This window comes from Podarcis bocagei (assembly GCF_964188305.1).
Source record: "Podarcis bocagei genome assembly, chromosome: 8".
NCBI lineage: Eukaryota > Metazoa > Chordata > Lepidosauria > Squamata > Lacertidae > Podarcis > Podarcis bocagei.
In genome coordinates, this window is record NC_138133.1 from 40,509,774 (window position 1) to 40,537,127 (window position 27,354).

The 27,354-nt window shown below is 40.8% G+C and overlaps 1 protein-coding gene across 4 annotated transcripts in view; it reads right to left on the bottom strand.

The window, feature by feature from the left end:
• The window catches only part of CDH7 (cadherin 7), a 113,758-nt gene that overhangs the window by 38,163 nt on the left and 48,241 nt on the right, over positions 1-27,354 (bottom strand). For all 4 annotated transcript variants that reach the window (XM_081205587.1, XM_081205588.1, XM_081205590.1 and 1 more), the window contains exons 3-4: positions 26,374-26,668; positions 5,908-6,027 (exon numbers count right to left, since the gene is read on the bottom strand). In XM_081205587.1, coding sequence (XP_081061713.1) covers positions 5,908-6,027; positions 26,374-26,668 — 415 coding nt within the window. The remainder of the gene's footprint in view (positions 1-5,907; positions 6,028-26,373; positions 26,669-27,354) is intronic.

Genomic DNA, 27,354 nt, shown 5'->3' on the forward strand with positions numbered 1-27,354 from the left:
ATAAAGAATGGCTGTATACATTCATAACCCGAACACTGAAATGGAAAAGTACAATACTTCAAAGCATATGCAATCAAGAGACATGTTCCCAATATATTACAAGCTAACAATAATAAGGGGGAAAATCTATAAGTGCTATAAAGTTTAAACACGCTGGTTCATTTCTAAGACAAACATGATCCATAGTTCATGTTAAAATGTCTGCTGCACCTCTCTTGCTTATGAGCATTTAGCAAGGACTTTATTTTTTTAAATTTTGGGGGGTAGGCTACTTTCCACCCACTTGCCATTAGTTCTAAGCTTCAAAAGACTGTTTTGTCTCTATGCTGCTGGAAGCCTCTGGCAGGAATCTTGGGCAAGCACCTAGAGCAGCATTTTCAAACCCAACTCCTCCAGAGGTTTTGCATTGCAACTCCCATCTGTCCCAGGCTGCATGGTCAATGATCAGGGATGATGGGAATTAAAGCCCAAACTATCTGGAGGGCATCCAGAGACAGACCATATAATGTTAATACACACAACTTGCTTATGGAAAGATATAGATGCCATGCAGAAGCAATTCCATCTTTTTCAAGGTGGTCACTGGGTTCTCATACTTTGCCTTGTAATGACCTGTCATCTTCCATATATGTCATCTAGACAGATGAAGGATTGATATGGTCTGTGCATAGATGTCTCGAGGGTTATGGAGATTCATTTGCAAAATGAGAGCACTCAAGATCCAGGAAAAGGCTTACTGTGGACATCCGCCCTGTCATTCTATATATTCTCTACCACAAAGAGGAGAACAAGAAAAGATATGCCATTCAACACTTGGTGGATGTCATGACCCTTGAGTTGCATTCCCCCTTTTCAGGGGATAAGGGTAAGAATTTGGAGACAAAACGACCTCAGAGTCAGCCCATTGTGTCAGTACCTCTCTGCTGCTCTTGTCTGCCTACACGGGCTCCAGCTCAGAAGCCCTAGTGGAACAACAGCCTCCTCTGATCCACTGTAGTCAAGGACTTCTAAAAGAAGGGAGGGAGGCCTAGCTACTGAGATAGGACCACAGCTCCCATTTAAGGCTCAGTCTGAGAAAGACTTGCCAGTGAAACAGCATTTGAACTTTTCTCTTAGGAATCCTGAGCCTGAGCAGAGCTATCCCAAGCCCCAGTGCCGCTGAGGCCCATCAGTCTAAACAGAGCAGTTTCTAAACTTCCAGGCTGCCACAATGAGTTTCCTAATGGCTCGAAATGGTAAATGGCCTCACAGATCCTTGATGCTATGAATAATCTTGTATCACACTATGCATTTCAATGAAGCTATCTTGAATTAGCTAATATCTTTAAAGCAAACTTAAAAAAACAATAACCACTTCTAAAGCACTCACTATAATTAGGAAGCTTTGATATAGTAATTGAAACACTGTATTATCTGAACTAGTTTTAGTTTTATCCATTTGGTCATCTCTGTGCCATGTGTAATTATGGCTTGAAATGTAAAGGGAGGAGAGAGAAAAGCTAGCTTGTCATCATTCTGCTGTGCAGTTAAGTATCAGATAAATAAATATTCCTCCTCAAACCAGGAAGGCTTTATGACTATTTCATGCTTGTTACACGGTCCAGCTGGTGTCTCTGATTTCCAGAGAGATGGGCTTTTACTCTACCACTGCTACATGTCAGCAGAAGGGAAACATAAAATACATGGATAACTGAGAGGTGCATTGGGGCTTCTATATCTCCTTGTAATGTTTGCAAGCTCTTTAGTTCCAGTTTTATTTATTTCCTCTTCTTTTGAATTTAGAGCAGCCCATTAATCTTCCCTGTGCTGAAAGGACAATTTTTTAAAATAAAATAAAATAATAATAGCTTTATTCCATCCATACTAAACAGGCTGGGAAGGCTAAAAGACAACTTCACAAATGGTTCCCTTGTGTTATTTTTGTCAATCTGTCCTTCTTTAAATCATATGCTGACCCCACAAGCCTGTGGGATGAAGAATGTAATTAATTGTATGACAGGCTACGGCAAAGTTGACAAAACAGATCTGAAGGAGTGCGAACAGTCAGACTCATTAACTGCTGAAGGAAGGGCAAGAAACAATAGGCTGAAAATTACAGAAATAAAGGCAATTTCAAGGCTTGGCTGAGTAGGCCCAAGGCCCCTCTCCTGTCACATTGCCCATACTTTATCAGATAAAATCCCTGAAACTCTTTGCTCTAAGCAAAATGAAAGTGGCAAAAGCACCTGTATGTATGAGGACTTAATTATGCTTGCTTGCTTGCAGCCTGCCCATCTGGTGTGTGGAAACGGGTTTATGTTGTTCTATGAATGACAAGTGCAATGTCATGTTCAGAATAACCTCTTACTTTGGGGAAGATAATAATACCACACACACACACTCCACACATTTGTGTGTGTTTCTCAAACAGTGGTCTGGGAGTCACCAGTGGGCCTTGGGTCAGGTAGGCCCAAGAGTCATAGCCTGCCCTGTGTCTCCTCACTCACCCCCAGCCATCCCACAGCCTTGTGGTTTGACCAATGCATGCACCAGCAACACCTTGCATGCAAAGGAAAAGTAGCCAGAGGAGATGTTGAAGGAAAGTAGAAAAAGAAAGAGAGATGGCTGAAACTTAACAAGAACAATAGAAGATTTTAGAGGTTTTGTTACAATCAAGCAGTATATAAATTTTGTTAAATAAAAATATTTATCTATTTAATATAAGCAAACAAACTTTGAGTAGAAAGTAAGGCGAGAAGGGAGAAAAGCTGTTCTGGGGCAGAAAGTGAGTCTTAAAGCACCAGAAACTTGACCCTTCAACCAAATGATTTATGCTTCTGCTCGGCAGCCCTGGCTTCTGATCTTTTGTCTTGACCTTAGAATGTTCTGGCATGCTCTATTTCATGATTCCCACTTGCTCCTGCCTATGATACTGTCTGCTCTTTGATACGACCAATGACCCAGTATGGCAATGTGGCCCATAACCCTTTTAGCATCGACACACATCAATTGTTTGCGAGCCTCTTGCATACATTCATTGTGCAAAATCAATGTGGGTCAGCAGAAGGGAACAACATGGAAGTGACAGGTTTCACCACTGATTGGTACACATCTATTATCTTTGCAGCAAGCCCCTGTACATATAGCAGTATGCACAGAGGGCTATTTCCACATGATTGATTGTCTGTATGATCAGAGAACCCTACACTTACTCATTTTGCACAGGTGAGTATTTGTAAGGAAGAGATTCCAAAGTGCTCAAAATTGGCACAATGACTAAGGGAGATACTTTACTTAAGAGATAATCATAAACATTGCCACATTTTAATTTCATTGTTCATTTCATTGCACACAGGTTGTACATTGACAATAAAGGTATTATTATTATTATTATTATTATTATTATTATTATTATTATTATTATTACTACTACTACTACTACTACTACTACTACTACTACTACTACTAATACTGGACAGTATTCTGAATGTAGGAAATTTCCTCTGAAAACTGTACCATGCAAACTGTAGAACTCAGGCTCTAACTCTGAAGTTCTAAAAAACCCAAACCCATCCTCTTAGAATATTTGGAAGATTAAAAAAAAAAGTCTCAGGAAACCTGCTGGAGTGCAGATAAATAAAGCTGGGGAAATGGATGAGATCACAATGGGGGGGAAAGGTAGAGATGAATACAAATAATTTCAAGTATTTACATGTTTCAAATATATACTTGTTATTACAAAAACCAAACACATTTCAGGGATGTGGAAATAAGAACATAAGTAAAAACATTAAAAACCCCAAACTGTTTTGCAGTAACACACATCTAATAAAATCTAGACTATAAATTCCACATATCCAAATATACGGTCCATGCATGTCAATTGGGAAAGAGAGCCACAATCACAACGAGAACTTTGATTCTCTCCCACTCTGCAACGGCTCTCATGCCAAAGGAGACAAGGTAGTTTTAAAATGACCAGTGGTCTCAAGATAAAGGCTACAATCTTACACATACCAGGCAGTGAGTCACAGTAGACCCAAGGAGACTTACTTTTCAGAAGAAAAGTAGACTGCATTATAAGGCTGAAATCCTATACATACTTACCTGGGAGTAAATCCCATTGACCTCAACTGGACTTACCCACCCCAATGGCTACAGCACCGTGTCCCTCCCAGCTCCGCTGCTGCAATCAGGCTTAAAAGAAGCCTCCAGTTGTAGACAAATCTTTTTCAAACTTAACTGTGGCACAGTTGTTTTGACTGAGTATGGGGAAGGTCACAGCTGGGGACTGGCGTGTGTGTGTGTGTGTGTGTGTGTGTGTGTGGAGAGAGAGTGAATATGTGGTGTGTGTAGCTGCAAGGTTGCTTGCCACAGTTTCTCAGGTTTCCAAATGTATCCACAGGCAAAGCCTGCATTAGAGGATAAGAATTGTTTTACCAAATCAGCCTAATGTCTATTGAGTTTAGCACTCCATTTCCAACAATGGCCAAGAAGATAACTTTGGAAGTAAGGACATGATGATAATTCCCTGCTGTTTGACTCCTGCATCTGATATTCAAAGATGCTGGGTCCCCCCCCCCTTCTTATTGATTTTATGTTGCCTCATGATGGCTTCATGCTGATTTTACACTGATCCTTAGCTGATATAGTTCCTTCCCATTGATTTTTTTTTTTTTAGTTTTGATTGTATCTGACCGGTGTGTTTTTTTTTTAAGTAATAATAATTGTGAACCACCCAGAGACCATGTTTAATTGGGTGATATGTATTTTCCAAATAGCCATAATCAACAAATAATAATAAATACTCTTCCATTTCGGTCCCATTTAGCCTTCACAGCCATTTATCGGTCTACTTATCCACAAACAGCTTTACTAGATGACAGCCTTTGCCTGCCTGCAATCTAGAGTTCAGTTAAGCTTTATTCGGATGTCCATGCTCAGATGACTTGAACTGCATGATGCTGGACAGCAAGGCCCTGCCTGCTTGCCCTGTTTGCCCCTATGACAGCCCTTTCCCATGGGGCTGGGGACACATCTGCAGCAAGGCAGTCTGCCAAACCCATGCAAACTCTCCCCAAGAACTGCAACCATGACCATGAATAGGATTGCGGAGGGGACAATGTGGGGCAGAGGGACTGTACTTGAGGGACGATTCCAACAGATTCCACGCGAAAAACACATATGTCCCTGCGGAGATGGCAGCACTGAATCAGTGGCGAATGCCGTCCTCACGTGCACTCTTTACAAGGACCTGAGGAATGAGATTATCATGCCTCTTTTATTGACCATTCTGGGTCGCCCAGCCACTGCCACAGTGTCGTTTCTCCTGGCAGATCAAGAAAAGTTTGGATTTTGATATCCCACTACCCTAAGGAGTCTCAAAGCGGCTAACAATCTCCTTTCCCTTCCTCCCCCACAACAAACATGCTGTGAGGTGAGTGGGGCTGAGAGACTTCAGAGAAGTGTGACTGGCCCAAGGTCACCCAGCAGCTGCATGTGGAGGAGCGGGGAAGTGAACCCGGTTCACCAGATTACGAGTCCACCGCTCTTAACCACTACACCACGTTGGCTCTCGTGGAGCCAGAGGAGCAGATGACTGCAAAAGTTGCAAGGTTTCTAGCTGGGGCAATCAGAATAAGGTCCACTATTTGACTGCTAATTCAGGACCCTAAACTGTGTTTTATATAATTGACTTTTTATTTTGTTCTGTGAATATCGCAATGTTTTTTGTTGCTATGGCCGACGGCTGATGCAAATAAAGTTTCATTCATTCATTCACAAGGTGAACATGGGCAGCCCTACTTGCCTGCATCATGGGATTATAGCGATAGTCAAATAGAGTGCACCTCTGTCAGAGAACTCTGGAGGTTCTTTTTAGTTTTCCCTGGTAAAAGCTGTAGATATGGGAAGTGTAAGAGCATTTACCTGTCTTTGGTTCCACAGAAAAATAAGGCTGTCCTTGAAGAATGCTGTAGACCACTCTGGCACTGTTTCCATATGTAGGGTCATCGGCATCAGTAGCTGTTACTTGTACCACAGAGGTTCCTGTGAAAATGTTCAGAGGAGTAATAATTAGTGCTATTTTTAAAGAAAAAGAGGTGCTGGAACTCACCATGAATATCTCCCTCATTCTCTTAGAATGGCATTCTGGCTGGGGGGGGGGGGAGCCTTGGTAACAGACTTCAATTCCCAGTATGGCTAAGATTCAGGGATGTTGACAGTTTTAGTTCAGCAACAACTCAAGGGCCATAAGTTCCCCATCTCTGTAAGAAATGGTAGTGATGGGATTAGATTATTTCTTCCATTTGCTGCTATAGAAAATGTGCCTCAGCCGCCTGCCAAGGCAACCCAGTGAATTCAGTCATCACTGGCAGGACTTGCATGAGGATCATTAAAAGTAAAGGGGCTTCTGATGTAAAATGGTAGCTGCAATTTAAATGACTTCTGCCACCCCCCAGAAACAGTTGATCCTCTAAAAATAGAGAGGCACTGAGCTTTTAATAAGCCTTTAAACCTATTTTCTTGCCGTTAAATTTTTTCCATCCTCTGCTAAAAGTGCTGATTTGATCGACTTTTAATGATCTCAGTGCTCCATGACTCCACAGGGAGATGGGAACAGAATGGCATGAAAAAGCTTCCCTCAAGTCACCTGTGTGTCAAGGTGACTTGCCCCAGACCATGACTGGAGTGAGGTGGTTGTTAATTTGCTGTGAACACTTAACCTTTGGCCTCTCTGATGAGATTACAAACAAGGCAATCCTTGACTAGAGGTAATTCACTATGTAAACATTTATTCACTCAGAAATTGACTTGTGCTACCAGCTTCATTATAAAGGTACGGCTGTGAATTTTTCTAGAAGGGAACCAGAGAGTTGTCATTCTAAACACAATATTGACCTTTCACACCGTGCAGAAAAAGGAGGTTTTATTCTCTCTGAAAACCCATATGCCTAATTTGAAGCAGTAAATCATTAATAATAATAAAAAATGTTAAGTTTATAATAAAAATATACTTTCACTGCCCTTTGGTGAATAATGAAATTGGAAAACATAAAAAAGCTCTTACATTTGAAAATTGTTGTATCTAGGTTTTTTTGCTTAATAAGGGCTTCCTCATATATTACACTATAAACGTAATTGCATATGCCAGCACATGTACAATGTTCAATAAAAGTATTCCCATATGTGTGTAGATTTCGACAAATCACATTAACTTATGCATGCAGACTTTTCGGTAAGAATTTTCCATGGTTTTTGGTCATGTAATGCAGTAGTGTTTCCAGGTTTGGGGGGGTGGGGATGGGTAAAAATGGTCTCAGTGACCAATAAAGCATTCCTCTGATTTTGGTCATTAACATAGTTAAAGAAGGGGGTCTGCTCAATATTCTAGGTGGCAAGGTTACATTAAAGTAATATGTTTCAATGCTGAATGTTTAAATGGAAGTCTAGAGACAGTGGATAAAACAAACACCATTTAGCTGTACTACTGGATTAATATTTAATGCTTATTGTATTTGTTTAAAAAGCAATAAAAATTGTTTGTTTGTTTTTAAAGATAAGCCTCAGGAAAATAAAGTAACCATTGCCTCCTTTAAGGCCAAGTACTGGATGGGTCAAATATCCCAAATCAGTCTACAATGAAAGAACTGCTAATCCACAGAAACCATGGTTCCCCATCTCAACACAAATTAGCACAGGCTTCATTCTGAAGCCCTTACCTTCATTCTAAATCCCTTAAAGATTCTGAAATCCAAAGAATTGTACACCTATTTAAATAGGATACTAAATAGGATATTAAAACTTCATAATGGGTGTAGTTCTAAGCCAATTTAACAAGTTTATGGAAGTCATGTCCTGGTCTGATTCTCTAATTAATGAACTGCTCACAATATAATTTAGTAAATAGCCAGGACTGTTTATGCTTTATTGTGCAAATGTGTCTAATTGTATTAACTTCACTAGCAAGGCTCTTATCACTGCCGGCAGCACAGGAAGTGCATGATGCTTTTTCCTCTTTCAAAGAAAATGGGGAATGGGAATGAGGAAAGCTCAGCTCTGAAGGGAAGAACTTGCTGAATGACCTTGATCTGAGGAATATGTGTTTCTCAAGGAGAGGGTGACGCCTTATTTATTGACATCTGCTACTGCTGTGTTGTTGTTGTTGTTAAAATGTTCACCCTGCCTAATTTTCAAAGACACTCAAGGTGTTTTGCAGTCCAAAGCACTTCCCCCTGCACGTCACAAATACGGACATCAAAGTGAAGCCCCTATAACAAGACCCCAAAGAACCATTGAAACGGTGACATGCACCAGCAAAAATAAAGCAATCTGGTAACATTCCTCAATTGGTAAGGCATGCCACAAGAGAAAAGATCTGGGCCTGATTGTTGCCAGTCAAGCTCCTGCCATCAAGGGATCTGGAGCAGGGTTTCAGACATTGACTGTAGTGTGTGGAGAGGAATCTACAGAAAGAGGTGGTCATTGAGGTGCACAGATCCCACGTCATTGTGGTCCTAAGATTATACAGGACACTTGAGGAATTCAGAGCACATCAGAGGGAAGCACTACTGAAGTTCCAAACAATATGTGCTGCAGCAGTAATTCCCTTGTATGACCTGCGTTCAAAACTTGTGCAAAGATTCTTTTGAAATAAGTGCAAAGATTTATGACAATGTGACAAAACCTCTCCCAATGAGCACTGGCAAACATGCTTTTCTCCAGAGTGTGCATAATATGTAACGAGTCCCAAACTTAGTAATATCAAATACACTCTTATGTTATTCTGGCAGTTTAAGTATCTCTGAGTACTTAAGTTTGATTTCTTCTGAGCATGTCCAGAGTGTCCCTTCGCAAAGACCGTAGCCTTTAAACATGTACAAAATGTTTGTTACTTTACATGATGATCTAGCTTCTTTAAAGTGGTGTGTGTTAAGGATATAAGGTCTTTTTTTTAGTATATGCAGAATGTTTCTCCCCTCTGATAGAAAACACCTCTTTAAAAGGTCTAAGAGCGGGTACATCTGAGCATATCCAGAGTGTCCCCAATTTATTTATTCTAAAAAGCAGTGATAGCATGTAACACTTTATTATTATTATTATTTTGGCTTGGCACTCTCCCATTCTGGGAACTGGACAAGAAAATGCAAATCTATCTAAGCCAGCAAAATTGTGACTTTTTAAACTGGATCTATTTATTTGCTATATTCTCTATAGTGATCATGGTAAGGGGCTCTATACTGTGAAGCTACTAAAGCTCATTCAATTCATTCTTTTGAATACCTGTGTTGTCATTTTGAAATGTACAATCTCTCCAGGAAGTGCTAACTGAACTCTCAAGACCAGCAGTTACTGACAACAATCCTTACAAATTCCTCCCGTAGTAAGCTCTATGTTTACTGCTGATCATTCTTAAGGGAACCACAGAATCATACATAACTGCAGTGACAGTTTCTGTAAGCCCACTAGAGGTGGCTTGTAAATCCTGCTGGCTTGCTAATGCCAGGTGTTTCTCTTGCAGACAATATTATGGATGAAGCCAGTACAGTTGCTAAACTCCAGGGGTCAAATAAAAAAATGGAGTTACTAAAATATCTCTTGATTGCCCAAACCTCTTTGCATGATACGTGTGGGAAATACACAGAAAATGTGGAAGGTGGTGTATTAAATGTAAATCTAAAACAAGTGCAGTGCTTGGGGAGGTCTTGAGTGAACCTCTTCTAGACACAAGGGAACAAAAGAAGAGCCTACTGGATCAGGCCAATGGCCCATCTAAGTCCAGCATCCTGTTCTCATAGTGGCCAATCAGATGCCTGTAGGAAACAAGCAAGCAGGATTAGAGCACAACAGCAAGAGGGAAAAGGAAAATTGTATGGCGCTGTCCAACAGATTCAGCAGTAAGCCAGAGGAAGGTGCTGATCTGTGGGAAATATTCACAATCAGGCCCTTCCCAATGACTGGCTCATTTAAACATTGGGGGTTTCCCCCCAGCTATGTAGGAGTTGTTCATAGAAAAGTTGCTCCCACATATACAAGGGCAACTGGAACACAAAATGGCACCAGAAGAATGATCAAATGCTGTAGGATGGGCAGCAAGGAAGAAGGCAGGGGAAAGGAGTAAACTAGCCCAGCCTACTCCCTTCTCTGATGCTCTTCTTGAAGGATCATCAAGCTATTATTTCTCATCAGCTTCCGATTCTTGGCATGAGTGGTGACCTGTATTTCACAGCATGCAGAATTTGAAAATGAGCCACAGACATTGCTAAAGGCAAGGGGTGGGGAACCTGTGGCCTTGTGGAAACTGTTTGATGCCAACTTCCATCACTAACAAATCCGTAGGGCCCCCAGTTCTCCATTCTTGCTGTAGGAAGAAGCCCCATCCTGCATTCCTATAGCACCTTCCTACCAGGGGTTTACCACATCAGAGATTATCAGATCAAAGACTACAAAGACTACAATAAGCATTAACATAACACAGACAAAAAATAAGTCATAACAAGTAAAAACAGAGTCAGAGATTCAGGCTGCAAGTCTCAGATACATAAGTATAGGAATTCAATGGAACTTACTTCTGAGTTGATAAGTGGTTAGGAAATGAAGAGTTTCAATGCCTAAACAGCTCATTTGTCTCTCACCAGTGCTATTTTCCACTATCATTTTTGCTATACTTTCAACAGGCAACCTTTCAACCTTCATTTTACCTTCTCACAATAATCCAGTTGCAGTGATATTATGCCAAGGTCACATGAGCAGACCACTCCATACTGATTTGTATGTGTCTGCATATCACATGGAGGGGAAATGCTTTTGATCAGCAATCTTCCCAAATGCATTCTGAGGTGGAACAAGTATGAGAGAAGACTATAACATGGAAGTGTGTGCAGGAAGAGAAGCTGTTTTAGAAAGGTGATACTTATGGATCACCCTCCACGATGAAATGTGTAGGTCTGCACACTTGTTAGGAAGTCAAAACACATATTATTATGTGTTTATTATATTACTTTGCTTTTCCACTCTGTCTCGGAGGAATAGAAATATGCTTGTGCACCATTGCTCCCAGCATGCCAAGCAACTGTTGCAAAGTTCATCACATGCACACACACACAACACAAAATAAGCAGCACAAACAACTGTTAATATACCCAATATAGACAACTCTAAACAAACCATATAGCAAAGGATATATACATACATTCGACAATAAGCCTACTGCGGAAATCCCTGCACATATCAATATCCTTTTCCCTGGGCTGTGACAGATTATTTTCCACTGTGAGAAGCGAGTTTTGCACAGTGTTAATTGGCTGGCCCTTGTGTCAATCACAAAGCAATGCCCACATTTGCAATAAGCATGATACTAATTGGTGGGTCGTTCTGCCATTCACTGGAAAACACACACACACACACACACACACACACTCCCCTTGTGTCATTACAACAGCAAAGTTAGGGGAAAGCTGAACCAGCTCCACAACATAACTCTCTGCACATCCTTCTCTTCGATGTGATTCTGCACAGTTGTGGGCCAGATACATCCCTCCCTCTCCTTCAGAGAAGCACCATCACTGACGCATAACTTTTCCTGGAAAAGTTCCACTGATTTATTTTTTCTAAATGTGTTGCAAAGTCACAATTTGCATAATGTGAGAATTGGCACAAAATATGCACCCTTTCTATGTCTTTAACTGAGCAGGTCATGTGAGCTTATCACGTAAAGGGCTAAGGCTGCAATCCAATAAACACTTACCACTGAATGCCACTGAACTCAATGAGGCTTATTTCTGTGTCAATATGCATATGATTGTGCTGTCAACAACCTATTCTGCATTATTATTATTATTATTATTATTATTATTATTATTATTATTTAAAAAACCATCCTTTTTTGGCATTGTAGAAAAGAAGAAGGTAGAATCTTATATTTTTACTCCCCAGCCCTCAGTATTTTTACATGGTTCAGAAGCATGAACTTATCACATGCATGAAGTGGTTTGGTTCTATTTAAAAACTTGTAGTTGACATACCACTTCAGTGGAGCACTGAATAAGACGTGATCTTCAGCATGTTATCCACACATACAGAAACCAACATACGGTACATATTTACTGAAGATGAGGCAGTGATCAAACATTTTTTTTGTACAGAAATCACTTATACACAGGGATAAACTGTCACATATGACAGTTGCACATTGGGAGTGGTAGGGTCAAAGGCAAGGAAGCCAGCAGTAGGTGGAGCCAGAGCTAGTGACAGGAATAATAATAATAATAATAATAATAATAATAATAATAATAATAATAATAATAATAATTTTTATTTATATCCTGCCCTCCCCAGCCCAAGCCGGGCTCAGGGCGGCTAACAACATTGGCTAAGAGCCAATGAGAGGCAGAGCCAACTAATTCTACTTTTATCCCTATTTTCCTCCATGCTGAATTGCAAATGGGTAACACCAAGACAAAGGAACTGGAAGCTGACAGACACTTCCACCCTGCTAAACTGGCTGACAGCTGGGGGATGGCTAAGAAGGCAGACAGCTGGGGGATGGCTAAGAGCAGACTTAGGTTGGTGGGAAAGTGTCTTCTTTGCTCTAATGGGCCAGCCTCCAAGTTACGTAAAGTTAAGTTTGGGAAGCCACAGTTAGTCATGGCTCTTTGTCATTTTAATAACTGAAGCGGTACTTGTTGCTGTTTAGTCGTTTAGTTGTGTCTGACTCTTCGTGACCCCATGGACCAGAGCATGCCAGGCACTCCTGTCTTCCACTGCCTCCCGCAGTTGGTCAAACTCATGTTTGTAGCTTCGAGAACACTGTCCAACCATCTCGTTCTCTGTTGTCCCCTTCTCCTTGTGCCCTCAATCTTTCCCAACATCAGGGTATTTTCCAGGGAGTCTTCTCTTCTCATGAGGTGGCCATACTGCTTAAGCCTGTCTTGTAGAATTTTAAGCATAACCTTGCTAGCATGTGAAATGAGTGCAATTGTGCGGTAGTTGGAGCATTCTTTGGCACTGCCCTTCTTTGGGATTGGGATGTAGACTGATCTTCTCCAATCCTCTGGCCACTGCTGAGTTTTCCAAACTTGCTGGCATATTGAGTGAAGCGGTACTTAAGCATACTTAAGTTTCTCTTAGTTGTAGCCAAGTGCTGACTCTTCATCATGGAAAAGTAATGCCATAGCCAATCACCATGCTTACACAAAATGTATATTTGTGATCGTAGATAATGAATATTTTATTTATCTCCTTTATGAGTGGCTTTCTGTGAAACATCCCAAGGCGATTTAACAATTTTAAACATCTATTAAAATGATTTCAAATCCAATGCAGACTGGGATAAGAATCTCCACTTCAAAGGCTTGCTAAAAAGAAAAGAAAGCATTCAATAGACGACCCCCCCCCCGAAAAGACAATAGAATTGGCGCTTGTCTGATATGTCATGGGAAGGAGTTCCAAAGGGTAGCTAGTGCCACACTAAAGGCCAAATTCTGACAATCTATGGAATGGACATCCTGGTGAGATAATGACTGTGGGAGGTCCTGTCCTGCAGAACACAGTAATCAGGTGGGTATATAAGGGGTGAGACAATCTTTTAGGTAATCCTTTAGCTAACCCGGTGCCTTGGATTTAGCCTGGAAGCTAATTGGCAGCCAGTGAAATGCTTTCAGCAGTGGTGTAACATGGTAGCAATTTGCTGTCCCAGTGAGTTGTCAAGACTCTGCGTTTTGCAGTAGCTGCAGCTTTTGGACCAACCTTAGGGCCTGTCCCATATAATGTGAATGGCAGTAATCCAATATTGATATTACAATTGCATGGATGACAGTAGTCAGTCTATCCCAGTCCAGAAACAACCATAGCTGTTTATCATTTGAAGCTGGTCAACAGGCACTCCTAGCCACTAAGGTCACCTGGAGTTCTAGTGACAGGGATGGATCCAGGAGCACCCCAACATACAAACCAGCTGCTTCATGGGAGTACATGGGAAATACATCACCATCCAAAGAAGACAACTGACTCTCTCACCCACAGAACCTTCATCTTGCCTAGATTCAGACTTGACCCTCATCCAGCCTACCACCAAGTCCAGGCAGTGGCTCAAGGCTTCCAAGGCCTCTCCTGATTTAGATGTTAAAGAGATGTGCAGATGTTACAGTATACTGATGACAGCTCACCCCAAATCTCATAATAACTGTTCATGAAGGCTGCAACTAGATGTTAAATAGCCACAAGAGCTACGGAACCAAATGATGATCTTACCTGAAACCAACCCCAGAGATAGGACTTGAACCACTGTAAAACAATGCCCATTATCTCTTTCACTGAGTCAGTTCAGGAGGATGCTATAGTCAATGGTATCAAAAGCTGCTGAAAGATCAAGAATGATAGGTTGGCACATATACCCATACTTCTTTCTTCTGATAAAGGTCACCCTGATTCAGGCAAGGTCAAGACTCATTTAGTCACCATTCTACCCATTCCAATCTATCTTGTTGCTTATTTTACATGGGATAAAATCAAAAATTAATTCCAGAACTAACATACATGCATTTTGTCACAGCTTTCAGTTCCATCTGTTCATTTCTGTCTTTTTTGGTGTCAGGGTTACACCAGCATCTGTTTGGATTAATGCATCACAGTGCACATATATAGTGATGCAATCATACATAACATTCCATCAACATTTCTTTAAAATACATTATTATATTCTAATATATCACTGCAACCTTCCTACAAAGAGTTCAGGGCATGCATAGTGTCCCCCACTTTTATTCTCACATCAACCCTGTGAGGTAGAGGTTAGGTTGAGAAAATGTGATCAATCCAAGATAACCCAGAAAGCTTTGTCTAGTATTTAATTAATTTGCAAAGATATTTAGGCATATTGAGAACTTGGAATGTGGAAGGGGAGAGGGGGAAAGAGAGAGACATGATGAAAAAGAATATCAGGCAAACTGTGCATGCACAGCAGTCTTTACAGATCAGAATTGTTTATTTTTAAATGGAAGAATAGTGGATTGCTAATGCACTGCTGCCATGCTGCAAACAAGATCAGATAATCTGGACCAAAAAAACTGGAGAGAATTTAGTAATCATCTCTATAAGATTGGTAGTTTTCATGCTTTCATTATTTATTTTGGCTGAAAATTATTTTTGCTGTGCTCAATGGCTAATTAATAAAATCCTTGCCATGGATATAATTTTAAACAAAATAGGAGGTAGATACTTTGTTTCCCCTTAATATTTCATAAATGCTGTAGATGTTTAATTAGAAACCGTGTCTTATAAATAAACTATGAATCAATGTGACTATGTAAGATAAATGCCACACAAGCAGTTCATGGTACTAAATCCTTAATCCAATATTAATGCAGTATTAAATATTACTCCACTGGTAACCCCAAAGGCATTTAAATATACCATTCCAAGAAGCTTGAAGTAGATTTAATTTGCCGTAGTATACAAGGCCCATGCACCACATATAATCCCACTTAAACCTTATTTTCTGGTGATTTATACACCTTTTGCTGCTCCTTTGTACAGGAATTAATTTCCCTCTGTTTTACCATCTGAACAAGAATATACACTGTGAAGGAATAACTTGTATGTGCGACAGAACTAATAAAGTAGTCTGCCATATATAACCATAGTAAACTGTTAGCATCATAAATCAGGGAAAGGATGTGTCTCCAATTATCTATAAAAGTAACTTCCATCTAGCTGCACCACAGAGCTTAAATGAATCTTCCCTGAAAAGCCCACTGATTTCAAGTTCTAATCATTCTCCAAAACAAAGACATCTGCTAGGATTATACAAGAAGCTACATAGGGGTTTTTGTCCAAATGGCTTAATTACCACCTACTTTCAAACATTGTTTATGAAGGAGTCAAGCTTCTTTCACTTTACACTTACTTTGAATGTGGCATGGTTGGTTGTCTCCACAGGACTTCCCAGCCCAGTTCCTGCATGTGCAAAATCTTCAGTCTGCACGACTGCCTTTAACACCATGGCTAGCGTCATGCAAGGATTACCTGGGTGCTGGGAGAGTACATTGCCTGTGCGGTTGTTAGCCACAGGGCACAAGGCCTTAAGCACTCACTGGCACAGGATCAGACATACAAGGCAGTCTCAGATATTGATTTATTTCAAAGAGCAGGAGAAAATGCAAGGAAGTGAGCCAAACACACACAAACACAAATGAAGAAGAGCTGAGCCTCAAGCAGATATGCTTAGGATATTCCTGAGTGAAATATCTGTGCTGCACTAGAAGAAGAGACATGACCTTTACTGCACTAGCTTGAGGCCTGCCTCTTCCTTCATTGATTTGAGAGAGTGTCAACAACTCCCAGAAAGAGGAGAAGATCATATCTCACTGCACTTTCATCCCTCCCCTCAATGAAAATAAGAGGAGGAGAAGAGGAGGAGGAGTTTGGATTTGATATCCCACTTTATCACTACCCTAAGGAGTCTCAAAGCGGATAACATTCTCCTTTCCCTTCCTTCCCCACAACAAACACTCTGTGAGGTGAGTGGGGCTGAGAGACTTCAGGGAAGTGTGACTAGCCCAAGGTCACCCAGCAGCTGCATGTGGAGGAGAGGAGATGTGAACCCGGTTCACCAGATTACGACTCTACCACTCTTAACCACTATACCACACTGGCTCTGTTGGGCAAAAAGGGCCACATTTATTAAATACATTATTAATATTATTAATATACTGCCCTATACCCAGAGGTCTCAGGGCGGATCACAGAATAAAATCAAAATATATAACTATAAAATACATAATAAAAAACAACAAGTCAATAACCCCCCCCAAAAGAAACACATTTTAAAAGGGCATAGGATGTCAATCAAATCAATCAAATGCCTGGTTAGAAAGGAACATTTTTGCCTGGTGCCTACAGGTGTATAATGAAGATGCCAGGCGAACTTCCCTGGGGAGAGCATTCCACAGATGGGGAGCCGTTACAGAGAAGGCCCATTCTCGTGTTGCCACCCTCCGGACTTCTTGAGGAAGAGGCTCACGAAGAAGGGCCTCACCAGATGATCTCAGGGTCCAGGTAGGTTCATATGGAAAGAGGTGGTCCTTAAGGTACTGTGGTCCTGAGCCATTTAAGGTTTTACAGGTCAAAATTGGACCCAGAATCTAATTGGTAGCCAGTGCAGTTGGACCAGGATCCGTGTAATATGCTCAAACTGCCTTGCTCCAGTGAGCAACCTGGAGTACCTCCAAGCTACAAATCTGCTCCTTCAGAGGAAGTGTAACCCCATCAAGAGCAGGCGATCTCCCACCCACCTGGTCTAGGGAACCACCCACTAACAGTGCCTCAGTGTTATCTAGATTGAGCTTCAGTTTGTTGGCTCTCATCCAGTCCATTACCAAGGCAAGACACTGGTCCAGCACTTCCATTGCCTCACCTGCAGATATAAAGGAGAAATAGAGCTGAGTGTCATCAGCATACTGCTGACAACGTATTCCAAACCTCCGGATAACTCCACCTGGCGGTTTCATGTAGATGTTAAACAACAGAGGGGATAGGATTGAGCCCTGTGGAACCCCACATCGAAGGTTTCATGGAGCTGAAAAGCATTCCCCAAGCAACACCCTCTGGGAATGACCATCCAAGTAGGACTGGAACCACCGCAAAATGCTGCCACCAAGCCCTAGCTTGAGCAGTCGCTTCAAAAGGATACCATGGTCGATGGTACGGAAAGCCGTAAAAGGTCGAGAAGAATTAACAGGAATATGTTTTCCTTGTCTCTTTCTCGACAGAGATAATCATACAGGGTGACCAAAGCAGTTTCTGTGCCAAAACCAGGGCAAAACCTCAATTGAAATGGATCCAGAAAATCAGTTTCTTCCAAAAGCACCTGGATCTGGTCTGCAACCACTCGCTCCACAACCTTGCTTAGGAAAGGGAGATTAGCAACTGGCCAGTAGTTAGCTAGGTTTTCCAAATCCAGGGAAGGTTTCTTAAGGAGTGATCACCTCCCTGCTTGTTTTTATCAACCAAGAGGGGTAAGAGTCCAGAGTGCAGGTGGTCACCCTGACTGATCCAAGCATCTTGTCTACATCCTTGAGCCTTACCAACTGAAACTCACCCAACACAACAAGACTAGACTGTGCTCTGGACACCCCATGAGATTCATCTGCTATAACAGCAGAGTCATGATCTTGGTGGATGCAAGCGATTTTATCCGCAACATGCTTGGCAAACAAGTCACAGCGAGCTACCATTGGTTCTATCACCCCCTTTGGGCCAGTCTGTAAATGGCCCTGTACAACCCGGACAATCTCTGTTTGGTTGCATTTATTCAAATACTTTCTCCACTTGTGTTTAGATACATGAGCTACAATGAGCTAACAAGCATGACTTGAGTGTGGGCACAAAATCCATCTGAAACCAGAGCAAAATATCCCTGCTTTCCTTGGACATTTGGACAATACCACTTTGGTTCAAGGCAGCCGGATCAATGGAAGGGTCGTAGAACATCTGCCTTGTACTACTGGTTTAATCTCTAGCATCTCCAGGTAGGAATGGGAGACTCCTGTTGGAACCCTACAGATGCCTTGCCAGCCAGCATAGGCCAGTGGTTCCCAATGTTTTGGTATGGCAACCAAGAAGTCCAAATTTACTTGGTAAGGTGATCCATAGATTTCTTGTCACATTAATTTTGTGTCTTAGGACTTTGGCAGCCATTTGTTTCCTGCATTTTAATGGAAGTTTTTCCTATTTCATAAACCCTACTTGAGCCTTCAAAGCAAAAATTTACCTCACACCTCTAACAACGTGAAATTTGTTGAAATATATATAGTACTTACAAAACTATTCACAGTTTTGCTTATGGCAATGGAAGACCATCAAACACCTATCTGATTGCAGGATGCTGCTTCATAAGCTATAAAAAAATATTCTAAGAACCCATGGTTGTGCAGTTTCTTAAATGTGCTAAGAGTTGTTAGGAAAGCACTATTCTCCTCACAGAACTACAATTCCCAGAGTGCTTTAACAATCCTTCCCAGGGAACTTTGGGAATTGTAGCTAGTTGCCCTCCTACAGCACAGGAAACCTAAAATGATCATGGTTGGAAAAGTAGAGAATCTTAGAAGGTATGGTGGTGCTTCCAATCATGTTGGCAACAGACAGACAGTATGGAGGGTCATGGAGTCATTAACCTCATTTTTTATTTTGCAAAAAAAAGGGGTTTTTGGAACCCAATGAAACCTTCGAGGCCTCATGATATTTATTTCAGAGACGTTTCTGGGTTTCGACAAAAACACTGCTGTTGAGAATGTGGCTTGGGGATTAAAGTACTGAGTTGAAAAAGATCAGCATAGGAAAAGGGAAGAAAAATAACAAAGGTTTGAAAGCTGGAGAGCAGTCCTCTTCAGGGGGCAAGATGAAGGAGCAAGATACTTTCCTATGCTGCCCCCTGCTGAACTCGGGGAATACAAATCCACACAAAAATCTCAGAGATTTAAGAACAATATATATTTAATACAAAGGCAACCTAAAGTGTGGTGCTTCTATCAAATTTTCCTAACCCTAGGAGAGGCCACTGGAGACACACACACAGAGAGAGAGAGATCTCAGCATTGGGGTTTTCTTTGTTCATATATATAGCCTTCGTAAAGTTGGGGAATCATTTGGTCTTAAAAGTAATGGATTATCCAAGTTTTTGCCTTCTAATGGAGTACAGCTGGAAACAGCTTTAAGAATTCTGTTTCTTGCCCTCATGATTTCCCCCCCTCTAGAAACACTGATCTCCATCTTTCCTTCAGAGGTTACTCTCCTTTTTTCCTTCACTGACATTGTGTTAAAGGACTGTGGAAAACAGCCAGCTATCAACTCAGCAATAATATTTATGCTTACATTTTAGTAAAATCATATTGCAGTAAAAGTGATTTACTTGTCTCCCCTCTGCCCCTGACTCATGTTTCAAACCACTCTCCTTTACGTCGCTACAGGGACAAATGATTTCAAGAGCAGTGCACAGCAACTGGAGACTGTTTGTTTGTTCTGATGTGGTATTTTTATGTTCTCAGTCTGCAATCTGGAAGACTTACTTGCTAACACAGTTACATGAACACAAGAGATTGCACCCAGTGTTGGTCATTCAGAGTAGACTCATTAAATTTAATAGACATGAGTAAGTTATGTCCATTCATTTCAATGGTTCTACTCTGTGTACAACTAATGATGGACAACAATGAAGGGAATAAATTTACCCAAAGATATAGCCAAACTATTTATGTATGGCCATTTCCAGGGGAAATACATCTGGATACAATCTGGATTCTCTTGAATTATGAAAAACACCAAGAGACTGTCGACTTGAGCACAAATGGCATCTGTGAACAAGTTTAAGTAGATAAATAGGTACCGCTCTGGTGGGAAGGCGTTTCCGTGCGCTGCTCTGGTTCACCAGAAGCAGCTTAGTCATGCTGGCCACATGACCTGGAAGCTGTACACTGGCTCCCTAGGCCAGTAAAGCGAGATGAGCGCCACAACCCCAGAGTCATTCGCGACTGGACCTAACAGTCAGGCATCCGTTTACCTTTACCTAGGTCTAAAACTGCATCAAATGAAGTTGAACCTTAGCTATGAAAGCTCATGTCACAATAAACTAGTCTTTCTCTGTGTGGAAGGTGTCCTTATATAGTTAGCAGAGCAATCCAAACCACACTTGAGCTGAGTTGGGTGGGATTTGGATCAAGATGAGGTGTCCCTCTACCCATCTCTCCTAGCCAAGATGACCTCCCACTGCAAAGAGTGTAATGCAAATGTCACTCTGCCTGCCAAACCTGTGAGTGAGAGTGACAGTAGTGGGACGCCAGCCATGGGCAGTCAGCAGAAGGCCCTGATATAGGAAGTGCAAAGGGCTGAGCTAATCTGGGGCTTGTTGGATCTTGAGCCAGTCTCACTGTTGCCACATGATGGCATTGGGCCTGATCAGAGCCTGGTTGTGAAGCCAGCTCCAGGCTAGTACAGCAGCCTTACTGCCTCCCCATATTCCACCATGGCCACAATGTGCTGCAAGATTGCAGATGTGGCAGTGGCCCCAACACTCGGCAAAGCCACATGGGTAGAGTGGGGGCTTTAGATTGCATTAATCATTTGATAGGACCAGACATAGTTGTATCTATGTGCAGCCATGAGATTCCTGCTACTGTTCTGTTCTTCGTGGAGACTGACTGGTGTCCTGATTCTTCCATGACTTGGTGTCAGATCTCACAAATTCCAAATATAACAAACAGTGTCACCGTTATGGAGGGGATTATTATTATTATTATTTAGTCCACACTGAAAGGCAAACTTACATAATTTGTACATTTTGAAACAACACAAAAACAGCCACCTTCCCAAATTTACACTTCTCTGTATTTTTAGTGATATCCTCCAGACAAGCAATGTGTACAAAACTGCATATATTAGTGAACAAGAGATACAGAAAGGCATATTAGGGAAAATTGCTTTGCAAACATGAATAATGAACAAAAATGTGTGCATTAGAATAAATTCACACTAAAATGTTGATTTTCATATAAAAATGTGGAGAACTGAACTTAGGACTGAAAAGATGAGAGAGTCACCCAACTCTAGGCACACTTCCCCGGACCAGAAGGTTCCAGTTTAAAGAATCCTGAAGAAAAGAGTCAAATTTGTTTACCTTTGCCTGACCAAAAAAGCTCCAGAGAGAAAAGAATTGTGCTCATTCCTTTATGGTACAGGTGTGGGGAGCTAACAATATTTTTAAATCCTTTACCTTTGCTGAGGAGGGCCATAAATATCATGAATTAACATGATGAACACAGTGAGCTTGAAGATTCTAAAGACAAATTGGTGCTTGGAATGATAGACCAAGTGCTTTCTCAAAGTATGCAACTGTAAGAGGATGTAACACTTTACAAAGCCATATTTATTGATTTAATGTCATTTCTAGACAACCCATTGATCAAAATTCTCTATGCAATTCACAAAAACCAATTACAAAAGTCAAGCTACAGGAGCATAGTGCGGAAAGTGTTTGAAGACAGGACATTTTACTATTGTTATAGGCCTAGAGAAGGACATAATCCAGAGACCTATTGTATTCAGGTGGTGCAACAACTCACCACAGTGGTATACAGGTATTTTTTCTTAAAGTTTATGTTGTGTAAGGACACTGACCCTCCTTGGAAAATAAAATTAACTACCAGTCAAAATGCTCTTAATTTCAAAATACATCTAGGAGCTTATCTTATACTTATTTCAGAGAAGGCCTATGCAAAATTCCAGAGCACTCACAGATGTGCAAAAGGCAGCAATTGTTTTATACAGCCCAAGGAATATTCTACATGCTTTTGGATGCTCTGCTACACTAACAAGCTACACGGATGAGTCGTTTCTGTCTGCCATACAATCCTCTGTCATGAAATAGCTGCCTGAATGGGGCTACTAAAAGTTGTGGAAGAAATAGGACTGTTTGACAGAAACTGCCTAAGAAAATGAGACATTGTGGACACTGCTTTAAGATCTGTGGCCAAACAATACTACGTACAAACAGCCACCTATATCACAATGTAGAAATGGAGCTAGGAAGGATAAAAGAAAGGAGCACACTTAAGCAAATGACTGAGCTCACCTCATGATATGAACCAATGGTCCCTGTCATCAAGAAAAATGGGAAAAAGCACACCTGTCTAGATCTTTAAAAACTTAATGAAGCTATAGTCAGAGAAAAATATGTACTCCCAATGCTAGATGACCTTTTCCCCAAAGTGACAGGAGCAAAAGTAGTTTCCAAATTGGATGCCTCAAGCAGTTTCTGGCAAACACCTTTGACAAAACTGAGTAGTGAACTGACTAAATTTATCACGTCCTTTGGGATATTGTTTTCAATGTCTGCCATTTGGAATCACAAGTGCTCCCAGGATTTTTCAAAGATGACAAGGCTCCTTAGAAACACAAAAGGAGCTGTGGTATTAGTGGACAAGATCCTAATACACATCCTAATACATCAATGGAAGACTATGACAAAATTCTGGTCATCTTATGGAACAATCTCCTTGAATCTGGACCAAACTAATTGATGCAAAGTTGAAATGCAGTTCTTGGGTCAAGTAATCACAAAATATGGGACAAGGACAGGCCTAGAGAAGGACTTTGTCCAGAGAGTTGTAAGCACTGACTAACATTACAGAACCAAGATGCTTTCTGACACTGTTGAACATCTTCATTGTCCTGCTTAAGGCAACGGCTTAAAAATAAAAATAAAAATTCATCAAGGTTACCTGGACATGTTAACATGTTACATATAGCTGTTTCTAAACATTACTGGTTTTATTTGCAGTTGCTTTAGGTTCACCACATAGGGACTCTTCGACTGAGTGCTTTACAGATTCTTCTAACTAAAATCAATAAATATTCGAAAGATGTCTTCAAAGAGGCACAGCCACTAAACCTGTTACTGAAATCCACAATGACCAGGCTTGGGAGATAGTTCAGGAGGCTACCTTTACAAATATAAAGGGCACACAACTTCTGATAGCCAATCTTATACTTTTTGTGATGCCAACAAGTTCATGTTGTTGTTGTTGTTGTTATTGCAAGAAGTTTTGAATAAGGTGTGATGCCACCGCATCTGCCTAGTTCAGAATGCAAGCTCACTGCACTCTGTTCCAGACTGCTTACCTAACCTCTTACTGAAGCAGAAAAATGCTATGCACAAATTTGAAAGGGTGAAAAGAGAGAATGTTTCGCTAGTGTTTGGGCACTGTAAAGCTTTTATAGATGCCTATGTGATCTACTTTCTTTCAGACTCTTCACAGACTATAAACCCTTGGTGACCTTGATTTAAGAAAAATGTTTGGTTCAAGTACATTACTAGGCCAGCATCTTCTATGATGAGATTCAACAATGATGAGATTCAATTCAGTAGACAAGTACGTTAGAAGACAAAAACAGGCATCTATAGCAGATGCATTATTATGAAGCCCACAGTGCAAACGGGGACTTGCAAGTGAAAGAGAGTAGACAAGGCACATGCTATGTGTACTTCTCTATCAGCATTCTAAAACAGGCTTGTCAGATGTAGACATCTACTCATGGATAAATCCTACACTATATTAGATCAGGAGGACCTGAATACCTTAGCAATACCTCAGAGATTACTAGGAAGTACTCTTCAAAAAGGGGAAAGATTTATACAATCTGAAGAGAAATGATCTGAAGAGTATGCTAGGAAGTACTCTTCTGTCTGTATGCAACTGAGTGAATTGAAAGGCCTAAGAGCAAAACAAACAAACAAGTAAGCAAAAACAAAAAAACCCTATATTGTTGCACCATGATATACAAGAAGAAGTTCCTAGACCTTATCCAACAAGGATATCAGGGTCTAACCAAATCTTGTAAAGGGGCCAAGAATACAGTATGGTAGACTGGAATTTGATATGACATAAATAACAAAACTCTACCCTGTGACTGCTAAAGGACTTGATCAACACAAAGCAATGGACTTTTATGCATTTGGTGCTCACAACTGACCTGTGTGCACTGGGAAGGTGATATTATCTGGTTATTGTGGGCTACTATTCTAGGGGTATCAATATACTCATTTGCCTACTATTGCATGCTATAGGCCTGTTGCACAGCTGAGCAATACCTTTGTTGACTTGGGCCTGCCACATGAACTCATGACTGACAATGCAACTCAATTTACAGTAGAAGAATTCCCATCATTCCAGACATTTTTAACCATATTACCAAAAGCCACCACTATCTTGAAGCAAAAAGGGAGGCAGTTAGAGCAGTATAGACTGCAAAGAAAATATTGACACAGAACAGCCCACATATTGTTATTTCAAGCTACAGTTGAACACACTGATAGCTACTATATAGAGCAGGGGTGGTCACCCTGGTCCCTACTGCCCACTAGTGGGCATTTCAGGATTCCAGGTGGGCAGTAGGGGTTCTACACTACATGTTACTGCAGCACTGGTGGGTGGGAAGGAAATTTTACCATCAAGAAAAATGCATTAGTGGGTGGTAGGTATAAAAAGGTTGACTGCCTCTGGTGTAGAGACTAGCTTAATTAGTAGCAGGTAGAATACCTGCCCAAACTCTAGAGATAAATGCCTTTCTAAAGTGACCTGATCTGGGGGGGAAATGGTATCTTAAGGTTATTAAGGTAAAAGAAATTATGTTTCTATAACCAGCACAATTCAGTGAGAGAACTAACACATTTAGAACTGTGTGAGAGAGAGTGTATATCAAACTCATTGGAGAAAAGACAAGATAGACTCCAGTTACTGTACAAGGGAAAAAATGAAACACCCATATAATAGTTTGTTGAGACTGAACATGGAATACTTATCAGAAACTGATGATATCTTCTTCCTATTCCTGAGAAGGAACAATAGCCAAATACACAAGTAGTACCTAAAAACCCAAGCTCATCTTGACTGACAACAATGTTATTAATCATGACTAACTCTTTCAATATTTAGCAATCAGTGACAATACCGAATTACTACACTTCAACAGGGCTGTTTTATTTTCTTCTTTAAAGGGAAGGAGAGAGGTGTGGACAATCATGGATTGGTACCTAGGGACTTCTCCTGCTGAGGACATTGAAGGACCACTTAGGGTGCAACATCAAATTAACGTTTTTTAAGCACTTCAAATTAATCTTCAAAGAAGTCCCTTAAGAACATATGGTACATATGGTTCAGAACTAATATCTCCCTTGCTCAGTATCCAGTTTCTCACGAAGGCCAACCAGTTGCCTGTGAGTAGCCCAGACATAAAGGCAACAGCCTCCTTCTGTTGTTGTTTTCCACAGAAAGAATTCCACAGTTTAAAAGGCACTGTGTCGTGCAGCACTTTCTTTTGTCTATTCTTAATAGTTCAACATTCAGTGATTGGATGACTCCTCATTCTAGCGTTATAAATGGAAGAAAAACATTTAAATGTGCATTTTCTACACAACATGCTTGATTTCATACACGTCTATCCTGTCCCATCCCTCACATAGTTTATTGTTTCTAAACTAAATAGCCCCAATCACTGAAACCTGTTCCAGTTCTACAAAACCATATTTCAGTTTCTTCAGTCACCTGATTATTTCGGTTGCCAAATGAATGCATGATACCTTTTATCTGTTTCAGAAAATAGTTTCACAGATACGCTCCCTCCCTTATTCTTGAAATATTCATCTAGAAACTTTAAGTGTTGCATGTCATGAATTAGCAGATTTCAGGGATGGATTCAAACTTGGCTTTTACTCAAGAAAAGTATGTCACAGACAACACAGTAGTGTGATAAAGCAATAAACAATAGGAAGAAAGAAAATATTGAAAAAGCAAATAATGAAAAGGGAAGAAAAACAAGAATTGATTTTCAACTGTAAGTACTTACCCACAGGAGACATTTCAGGCACGCCAGCAGTGTAAGGGCCATCCAGAAATTTAGGTTCATTGTCATTGATGTCCTGAATCTTAATGACGAATTCTGACTCTGGTTCCACGGGTTTACTTGTCAGTCTATCTAGTGCTTGTGCTCGGAGGGTGTAGTAGGCTTGTTCCTCCCGATCAAGCCTCTTTGTAGCATGAATATCCCCCGTGTTCTCATCAATAATGAAAATGGAACTTGCCCCTTCTCCTGACAAGATGTATTTGATGGAGCCATCTCCTTTATCAACATCAGAGTGAAGCTGGTGAAAAATTGATGAGAGATGAGATTAACTTACAGGAAAGTTGGTGGTATGAATATATGTAAAAAATAATAATAATTCACATGTCATGCAGCAGTATATGAAATTTTATCATTCTTGGAAAGTTAAGCCAAATGTTGATTATGCACAGCATGTAGCAAATGATGGGAAGCTGTCAGCTGGCTCCTGTGAGCCAGACAGTCCCATCTCATTCCATAAACAATCTTATTTTCAAATGCATTTCATGGCAGCTCAAAGCAAGAACACCTCATTCCTGTAGCTTTCTCTGAATACAGCTGTTGAACTTAGGAGGTTGACAGTCTTGTAGATTTACCCCAGAGTAATCCTGTTGGGGTCAGTAGAACTACTTAGAAGTTCATGGAATCATAGAATTGTAGAGTTGGGGGGACCCAAGGGTCATCTAGTCCAGCCCCCTGCAATGCAGGAATTTTTTTGTCCAATGTGGGACATGAACCCACAACCCTGAGAATAAGTACCTCTTTATCTACCAACTGATCTAGTAGGTTTATCTTTGTGATATTGACTTACATGGCTTGCACCTTAAGATTTTTGAATATCTGGATCCAAATAATCATAAAGAAAAGTAATACCATGGATTTGTATGAATAGAAACACTTTTCAATATACTTGTTGATAGCAAATGTGCTGTATTTTGTTCATTGCCT